Source organism: Poecilia reticulata, linkage group LG5, assembly GCF_000633615.1.
Source record: "Poecilia reticulata strain Guanapo linkage group LG5, Guppy_female_1.0+MT, whole genome shotgun sequence".
Lineage (NCBI taxonomy): Eukaryota > Metazoa > Chordata > Actinopteri > Cyprinodontiformes > Poeciliidae > Poecilia > Poecilia reticulata.
In genome coordinates, this window is record NC_024335.1 from 6,944,897 (window position 1) to 6,954,838 (window position 9,942).

Here is a 9,942-nt window from a genome sequence, read left to right on the forward strand (position 1 = left end):
TGTGTGTGTGTGTGTGTGTGTGTGTGTGTGTGTGTGTGTGTGTGTGTGTGTGTGTGTGTGTGTGCGCGTGTGTATGCATGTGTGTGTTCGCTGGATGGAGGCCAGTCCATGCCAACACAGCCTACTCCATCTCTCTCTTTCTTACCCTCTAACTCACCACCTCATTTCCATGTCTATAGGCGCTGTCTGATGGTCTGCATACTAACAATATCAGTGTGAAAGCCCACTGACAGTCCAGCTTTGTGAGCATGACAAGGGTGCTGATTCATCTGGGAGGGGGAAGTTACTTACTACATCAGTTCTCATGGTACAAGTTTGTAATATTTCTTTTTAGTGATGTAGATGTGCAGCAGACGAACAGAAACTCAGGTGTGGCTGTTTTTCTAAGTGCACAAAACAGCTGCAGCAGCTTGAGTGCGTATCTAAGAACAGGTGGATGAAGCTTTTATTGAACGACAAACGCTTGGAAAATCTCACTGAGAAAAATCATTTCAGCTGGAAATGACTGATTTGGAATTCAGACATGCTGCGTGGATGTTTTACAGCAGGAGGAACAAGTAAAATAGACGGCTTCATGAAGAAACTATATCAATATTGAAGAAAACGCTCAGAGCCTGGATGTAAACAAATACCCTAAAACGCTTTACACAAATCACAAAACTAAATAGAAGGTAGTAAATGTAAACTTCTGAATTGTGAAAGTAACAAATAGATGTTAATACATTTCTCTCTTGTTGCTTTAATATATAGTAAAGCACTCCTGCACTTTGTATTTAAATATGAAGTTTCACCAAGCATGTTTTATCATATGTGTACCCTGTTACATTCTGCAAAGCTTTTAGCTGAATGACTAATTACAACAACACAGGCAGTGATACCTGCTGCCGCCTTGACTGTTGAGATTACAGACTGGGACCAGCATCCAATAAGCAATTGTTTCTGATTATTCTCAGCTCAAAAAGAAGAAATGACGCCATCACTTATGGTAAAATATTGCACTTTCCACATGCACTTTATTCACAAAACAGTATATTTAAAGTGGAAACTGTTGTTACCTAGTTGCATTTTTATATTTAAAACAGCACTAGTATATGAGCAGTATCTGTTTTTTTTATTATTATATAAATGTTTTTAAATAATAATAATAATAATAATAATAATAATAATAATAATAATAATAATAATAATAATAATAATCTTACAGTCTTCAGGAATCATCTTTTAAATTTCTAATAATTATTTTTTATTGAACATTAAAGTAAAATTTTAATGATACATAAAAATATATGAATGTTTGGCATAAATTTGACCTCTATGTCAAAATTCAAATTTAGACAAAATAAAATTAAGCTTGCCAAAAATCCGAAAAGTAGAATCAATGGTTCAAAAATGTGATTGTTGTTCTTAATTTCAGTCATTTCTTTCTTACATTAATGTTAAAAAAAAAAAAAAACTGCTAAGAATGTATTGTCTAAATGTCTTACCAATTCTGTGTACTTGATGATTTTAAGATTGAGCTCTAAATAAATGAAAGAAGTACATAAAAGTTCAAGAAAACATCAAATCTGTGACATTTTCTGCAAAGGCAACATGCCTGAAGCAGCTGTATCTGACTGGGCAATGCTATACGCTCAGATTAAACCCTTAGGCGTTTGTCCGCCTTTCTGTCCACCGGGGTGTTCGGCAAACAAACAAAAAGACTGAGCTTGGCCTGAGCTAATTTCACAGAACAGCCTGAGCTCCTCCTCCTCTTTCCAGCACAAAAAACCGTGGCGTAGTTATATGATGACCCAAAAGGAAAACCAAGTGGGTGGTTTGCTAAGCCGTGTGTGTGAGGTTCACTCTGCCTCTCCTGCTCTCTAATGCTTTAATGGTTTAACTTGACCCACTTCTGGCTCTTCTCTCCAGACTGTCATCTATAAGACTACAGGCTTTTATTTTACAATGTGAGATTTGCACCTTTTTTCTGGGAATTGCAAACTCATGTAAAGATATATAACAACAGAAAATGTAGCGTTGTTGCTCAGAATAAATGTTCAGCTTTATAGCACCAAAAGTTTTTATTTTAAAATGTTCTGTCCTTGTCTAACTACTTTGTAGCTGGTTCTTCATATTTGAAAATTAGGTAAACAAACGAAAGCCCATGAACACTGTATCATAACATTTTAAACAAAAACCTCGGCCGAAAATCTATACAAGCAAATAAAGGACCAGGAAAAGATCACCAGCTTGCAGAAAGTCTAACTTTATACATTTCTTTTAAACAGAACAAGTCGGGAAGCGTGTTCTTCTATTGTGCCAAGAAATGGTTTGCGTCACAGCTGTAGATACAGAGAAGCATGCTAACATTAACATCTCCGGTATAGATTTGAAATATCTCCTTACCCAGAAACCAAATAAAGCTACTGCACTGCTGAGTCTTGGTGTTGTGATTAATCTGTGATTGGATCATTCCTGGTGCTGGGAGGAGTTCACTCCAGACTCAGGTGCCGTTAGTTTGAATCAGAATATGATGTGAACTCAAAGAGTTTGTAGCATAGGAAAACTTATTTCGTAGCAACTAAAGCACAGATATTAAGGTTTCAATCTGCACTTTGCAGATTGAGTATTAAATCTAATATGCATAATGTGTACATACTGTATTAGTGTGTGTGGAGTTAGCGAGGACACAGCGAGCAGAGAGCTACTTGTTATTCCATGAGGGTTTTGAATTTCCTCCCAGAGGAGAAGAGTGACACATCCTGTATCACTACTGCGAGGCTGCGACACTGTCAGTGTGGGGAGGAAGAGGAGTGACAAACAAAATGGGAGCAAAAGAGGTAGGAGAGGGGCACAGATCTGCCCATGTACCCACCAATCAACCCATACAAATAAATAAAGGAATTATCCATGATAGTATCCTGTAGAGCACATCTATCCTGATGTTCACATTTATTTTGTAGTTCAATTAATCTGAACCCTTCTTCCTGTTTGCGTTTTGTTCTCTCTCTCTTTTCCTAACAGTGATAAGGGCAAAGATCTCTGGAGAGAAGATTGTGTCGCCTAGCAACAGCTCCTCACCTTACATGAAGATGATCCAGTACGAAATCAAAATGATCAAGGTGAGTTCTTAGACGGCAGCATCAGCTGCTGATGGTGGCATCACTTTCTGTGAATACGGCTGTTTTGCATGTACATGTCAGCAGGATTTATGTATTGTTTGTCTGTAACAACGATGAAATACGAGTGATGCCACAAACAAAAGTAGTTTAGACTTCATAAATGTCTGACAGTGCAGCATCACTTTATTTAACGCCCCACCTTCTTGTGTCCTTCTTTCAGCTTGGTTGGAAAGTCCTTGTGATCGCATAAATATTTCACACTTTATCTCAAGGGCAGATATTTTCCAGCCTCCAGTGATGAGAAACTCTGAACTTTATCCTCAAAATTATAAACTAACTGGATTTAACGCTTTTCATTCTTTGTCTCAACCCTTCGTCTCCAGTTTTTGCTCCACAAAAAAAATTATTTTAAAGAGTCCTATAAAGTAGTTTTCCACATTTTTGTAATTAAAGGCTCTATCATCTTTAGTCATCATCATGTAACAAAACTTCATATATTGTCTGAATTTATAACCGTGTGGATAAAAGCTCCATTTATTTTCAAAAACCCACACACAATATTTATTTATTTTTTTCAGTAAATGTTAAAATTACTTGCAGTCATTAAATTGTTAAAAAATTGGTTTATCCCAAAATTGTTAGACTTGGAGCAGCCAATAAGATATACTCACCAAGTAGAAAACAACAAAATATGACATTTTGAAGGGATTTCAACACCAGTGAACGTGAAAAAAAATCTAATGAAGTTCCAGTAGTAGTGTATTCAAAGTAGGAATTTTCAATGAGTTAGTGGAACAAAAATGCTTAAAGACCTCAGATTGCAGTATTTGACAATATGTATATGTAAAAATAAAATAAAAAATAAAAAATCACATAAAAATGTAAATTAACATATTTTGTAATGCATCAAAACAGCCAAAGTTATCCAAAACTAAACTTCACCTAACTTGAAAAATGTCCAAAGACTAAAAAAGTGCAAGTTGTTTTACATAAAACGGCAAATACAAAAATTTTGGCATAGGTTTTACAATGTACCTTGGTTATTACAAATTCTTTTCATGGCTCAGTCAGAAAACAAAATGTATTGATTCTACATGCTGACATTGATGCTGATTAAGTACGAAAATAATTTACTTCACTGTTTTACTTTGTTTAATCCTTTCATCTTGCAACACGTTGGCACCTTCTCTTCTGCTCTGTGTGTCCAGATGTTCAAAGGTTTTGACAGAGCCAAGGACATCCAGTATGTGTACACGCCTGTCTTCTCTTCACTCTGTGGAGTCAAACTGGACTCCAATAACAAAGCAGGCTATCTGCTCTCAGGTACAGTCTGCCACCTGTGCTGTGTTGTAACACTTTCAGTGAAACAATCTGACACAGATGTTATTAGTTTACAGAGGAAACAGGAAGTAGAGCAACATTATCGATCCTGCCATTATCGATTTTCTTTTATGTCTGATCGGCCGTTCCAATTTTCTTTCACGTGAATATTGATTTGTGAAAACCTTTTTTTTTTGTTATTTAGTACTTAAAAGACTCTCTAAGTGGCGTCTCAGGAGAAACTTTTAGAAAAAGTTTTTAAATAATTATTGCCATGAATACTTTGTGCCTCCAAAATGTGATTTTTACTATTCTGACTTTAAATATAGATAAGTTTAGGTGAGTAGCTATTCGCTACTAACCCTTTCATAGCTTAAGAAGATCAAAACACCTCTCTTTCCTCACATCTTCTCTTGTCTTATCTGCATTTTGAAAAGTAACTCAGAAAAATGTCCCTCTGTATCATATAATGTTAATGATTTTATCCAGCATTTCACCAATCAGACACAGTCAAGAGAAAATTGGCCACTGTTTAGATCACTTGAAGACTGACTGGTGCATCACTATTTCTATTGCCTATTTTTTTAGAAAAGAACTATGCTAAAAAAAAAAAATAGTAACAAAACTTTTCTGATTGCATTCCTACCAAAATCACGGCAGCCTAATTACTCAAAATAATGTCTAAAAGCTTTGACATAAAGGCTGTAATTAAAGTTCTTGTTTACTGCTGTAGCACTTTTATGAGTTTCAGCAGACTGTCCAACTAATTGCTGATTACGGGATGCATCTAAACAGGAAGCATGTGGAGCGATGGACGGATTTCTATTGGCCAGTGTGACCTGGTGGAGTCGTGGGACAACTTATCACTGTCACAAAAGAAGAACCTTAACTACAGATACCAGATGGGCTGTGAATGCAGAGTGAGTTTACTCCACCTATACTTTTAAAGTTTTATTAGAAACACAAACTTCAGTTTATTTTATGTGCATTTTATGCAATAGACAAGCACAACGTAGAGTATAATTGTGACGTGGTTTTCAGAATATTTTGCAAACAGATTACCTCTGTAATTTTATATCTCTGACTAAAGTCCAGTGCAACCTAAGCCATTTAAATGGGGTCCTACTGTGTGTAATTTAATCTCAGTGCACATGCAGCTGTTCTTTGAAGGTTTCAGAAGTTTGCTAGAGAAATTTGGTGAACAAACAGCATATACAATATCCTGTTTAAAATTTTCCACAAGTCATGTGAGATCATGTCGTGCTGCCTACAACATCTTTGCAAAACAAGAGTACAAAACACATGCTTTCACTAATGTGTCTTAAATATTCCCCCAGTTACAAAACTCAAGGGAGACGAAATTGATCAGCACAAGTTCTATGAATAACATCTGAATAATTTTCCTCTCCCGTCAGATCAACACGTGCTACAYGGTGCCTTGTGCGTCTACAGGAGAGAACGAGTGCCTGTGGACGGACTGGCTGCTGGATAACAGTCTGAATGGGGAGCAGGCTCGGCAGTATGCCTGCATCCGACGATTGGACTCAAGCTGTGGTTGGTACCGGGGTGGGCCTCCGCCCGAGAAGGACTTCTTGGACATGACCGACCCGTGATTCTGTAACGCCGACTTCAGAAATCCCTTAAGGAAAATCCAACCCTGCTTTTGGTATATTTAGCACGCATTTGGCTTGCAAAGAAGCAACTAGGGAAAAAAAAAAAAAAAAAGGGGAAAATTTGCTGATTTTTCAAACCCGCTGGAAAAAAAAGCTGCCATTAAGCTACAGGTTGCAAAGTTCAGGCAGTTGATCCAGCAACAGGAAAATAAATATTTAAAGTGCAGGGTCTTTGAGCGTTTCTCTGACTCACTTTCACACATTCCACTTCACATGTTGTTACAGAGTGAGAACAGCAGCAGAATATCCACAGCTAATATTTCACTTTTGAGTGAAGGTGTTTGCCTCATTGTAAATGCACTCCTTTTAAGCCCTGTGATTATTTGTGTAATRTACAATAGGCTAAATAGCAATTTAAGTTCTGAATTTACAGAAATATTAAAGAAATGTTTAAGAACACTAAAATAATAGAATCCTTTTCTTGTATCAACCTTGCAGAGTCTAATTACGTGCATCTTGACTGCAGCATCCTGATATTGAATTTCTATCTGAAATGCTGACACAAATGAAAATACACTGAACATAATGTGCTTTGTGAAGGTTTTAGGCACTGAAGCTTCAACAAGGATGCATATAGGCAATTGCAGAATAGTTTTAATTTATTGGTATAATTAAAAGTGATGTGAAGAAAGAAAAACATAAATTGCAGGAGTTTTCCTAATAATCTTTGGGGTAAAGCCATTTTTTAAAATAATTCTTTGTTTGCATTTTCTTTTACTTAGTTGTTCTGTATAATCGATTTAATGCTGAAAATGTGGAATTATACATCATAAATAAGAACCTAACGTGCCTAAAACCTTTGCATTCTGCAGTTCAGGCAAAGAAAAGCATCCCAAGTTAACCAGTTACTTGTGTTATTTCTTGTTGTGATACAGAAATGATACGACGTTTTATCTCAAAATTATGTAACTGTAAATATAGTAATTTTGTTGAATTAACATTTTCATAACTAACCACATGTTTTCTTTTAGAGTAGAGCTTCACATCCTGCTTAGTTTCCGTTGTGGAGCTTTTTTTCCCCTTTTTTTTGTGCCAAAAACCTAATCCGCTTCGGCAGCAGCACTGCCACCTGAAGAAGCTGAGTCTTTCCTCCGTAGAGGAAATGAGATAACAGGATAAGGTTTGGCTTTTTAACTCCTTTAAACTGAAGGTGGGTTGTTCACCTGTTTGTTTTAGAAATCTGCTGAATCATTTAAATATAAAGACTTAACAAGGGTCTGACCTGACCCCTGTTTTGATACAGGATTGCTTCATATAAATCATACAGATTATAATGCGTTATGATTCGGCTTTGTAGCACATTCATACAGATTATAATGCGTTATGATTCGGCTTTGTAGCACATTCATGGTGCTGTGAACAAATCAGCTCACCCTTGCTGATGAAATCTGCTTCTGCTCTTTTGTCACACCAGTTTCAGATCATCAAACAAATTTTAACATCAGACTAAGAAGACCCAAGTGGATATATAAAGCAATTTTTAAAATGATAACTTCATTTATTAGAGACAGAAGTTAGCCAAAAATTTGTACATCTGCCCTGTTATCCTACAAAATATTTTCTTAAAGGTCTTGGAGGTATCAAGGTGATTTTTAGCAACATGAAGTGGCCCTTTGTGATTCTCTTTTTAATCAGTTGTATTTTTTGGGTTTCTTTTTTTGCCCCTTCATTATTGTTTAACCAAGATTAGTGATCTTAACTGAGGGAGATGCTCTTCTGTTACCTCCTGGATCAGTTCCCATTGTGCTCTAGTTGGACTTCATTTTAGCAAACCCACCACTCCCGGGAAGATTTAACTCTATTCTAAGTATTTGTGGTTAATGGCTCCCAGAAGTGAAGAAATGGTTTTCTAATCCTTCCCAGGCTACCACAAGTCTGGAAAGTCTGTTTCTTTTTTATTGGATTTCTTTTGCCTGGGGTTCGATGTGTTGCCTTTGGAGATTATTAGCCTTTTTCTCGTAGCCAGTCAGGTAACATTTAGGAGATCTCTTGATTTTTACACGTCTGGTTATGATCAGGCCTTCGTATGACTTGTAAAATTAAACTTTGTCAGTTAAACATGATTTAACACGGGAGTGGTTATTTTTTTCCAGAAAAATTTGGGTTAGATAGCTCTTTCTCTTAAGACATGAAACAATTTAATAACTACTTTTGCATTTAGCCAAAATTTGCTAAAATTTGTTTGTGAATCAGAAACATTTAAGTTTGACAATATTTGGGACTGTCCTGTTCAACTTGGTGGATCATGTTGACATTTATCTCATGTCACCACTGAAAAGTTTAAACCGAATGGAAAAATCAACATTTCAGATTTGAGACAGTCRTCTAAATATAAACTCATTTACAAACTCATGCAGTTATTTTAGTGTCACAAAGCCCAAATTAATAATGCATCATATTATGATTTAATGAAGTGTTAAAACAGATTTCAGTTTGTTTTTTACTTAAATAATTGTTGGGTTTGTATTTAAGTCTCTGTTTCTGTCTACATAAAGTTTTCTATCTTCATGTACCAAAAAAAATGTATATAAAATGTCTCAGTGGAACAATGTATCACTGCCTTTTTGTTGATTCCCTTTAGAAACAAAAATCTAACTCAACAGGCCAGATGATTTTAAATAATACAGTTGAATTCAGGATGATTGGATCGTTTAACAACAAATGTTAATGAAGAAAGTTTGATGAAGTTAAGGTGAGTCTTTTAAGACATAAAAACATTGAAGCCTAGTGGTGGTAGTAAAATGCTGATTTTACTACCACCATAGTTTTTTTTAAACTATTTGTACTTTTTTAAAAACTATTCCATAAACAAGGTGGGATAATGAAGAACAGGTATTACTTCACATTTTTAATTAAACATAAATCAGTTCGTTCCAGATTTCTCATATGTTTGTGATTTTTTTTTGTTTTGCTACTTTAGAAATATTTCTGAGAAACTTGCCTTTTCTTTAAAGACCTTAAATATCTCAATATCAGCAGACGGTGATGTAACCCATGTACTGAACAGCTTTACATTTTCAAACCAACATAAAACATGTCAAAGAATGACCACATAAACTATATCGCTTTAGATCTAACTGGATAGCTGCATATGTTTATTTACATTTTCTCCTCTTTTTAAAATGTATTGAAGTTGTTTGTTGTTTATATTATCATTTTGCTGCAATAGTTAAATGCACTCTTAAAAGATCTCAAATTTACCATGACATGCACACAAAATCACTTTCTATGAAATTGTCCATTTTGAGGTCATTTGAACCACGTTGGTGGTTGCAAATGTTTTAGTGGAGACTCATAACACACAATATGGAATAAGCCAGAAAGAGCCTTTACCATGTCTCTGTAGTTGGGGTAGAACGTCTGATTAATGAGAGGAAACTTATCTGAACCCAACCGCTTCTGGTTGTTGATCAGCTGGGAAAACTGGAAAACAGAGAGAAAAACAATAAAGCAGAAAAGTGCTTCAAACTAAACTTTGGGTTTTAACTCTTCACACTCAGGCATTGTGGACATTGTGGACCAATACAAATGCATATAAAACTAAAGGTAAATGTTACCTTCACATCTCTGAAAACTCTTCTAAAAAAATATTGCATGTGTTCTGCAAAGTTCACTTACAGCCCAGGGTTTGTCACACAGGTTGTAAATTGAGTCCAGAGTGTTGACTGAAGGGACGCCTGCATACTGAAGACCAATGATCAAGTTTCTAAAGTCCTCATTTTGAGCCATGCTGAAGGCGTGTTGGCGCACCAACACAAAGTCAGGCCTGAATGACCTGGGCAGGGAAATAAAGACAGTTAAAACGTCTTTATATACATTTAATGCTGATATACATCTATGCCTATATA

General features: G+C 35.8%; 2 protein-coding genes across 2 annotated transcripts in view; one reads left to right on the forward strand and one right to left on the reverse strand.

Moving 5' to 3' along the window:
• Positions 1 to 8,647, forward strand: part of LOC103464443 (metalloproteinase inhibitor 4) — a 12,968-nt gene extending 4,321 nt beyond the window's left edge. Inside the window, exons 2-5 of the mRNA XM_008408550.2 lie at positions 3,004 to 3,101; positions 4,310 to 4,424; positions 5,217 to 5,341; positions 5,837 to 8,647. Coding sequence (XP_008406772.1) covers positions 3,004 to 3,101; positions 4,310 to 4,424; positions 5,217 to 5,341; positions 5,837 to 6,034 — 536 coding nt within the window. The 3' untranslated portion in view covers positions 6,035 to 8,647. The remainder of the gene's footprint in view (positions 1 to 3,003; positions 3,102 to 4,309; positions 4,425 to 5,216; positions 5,342 to 5,836) is intronic.
• Positions 1 to 9,942, reverse strand: part of syn2b (synapsin IIb) — a 70,419-nt gene that overhangs the window by 17,521 nt on the left and 42,956 nt on the right. The window contains exons 4-5 of the mRNA XM_008408551.2: positions 9,713 to 9,869; positions 9,428 to 9,517 (exon numbers count right to left, since the gene is read on the reverse strand). Of these exons, the coding sequence (XP_008406773.1) occupies positions 9,428 to 9,517; positions 9,713 to 9,869 (247 nt within the window). The remainder of the gene's footprint in view (positions 1 to 9,427; positions 9,518 to 9,712; positions 9,870 to 9,942) is intronic.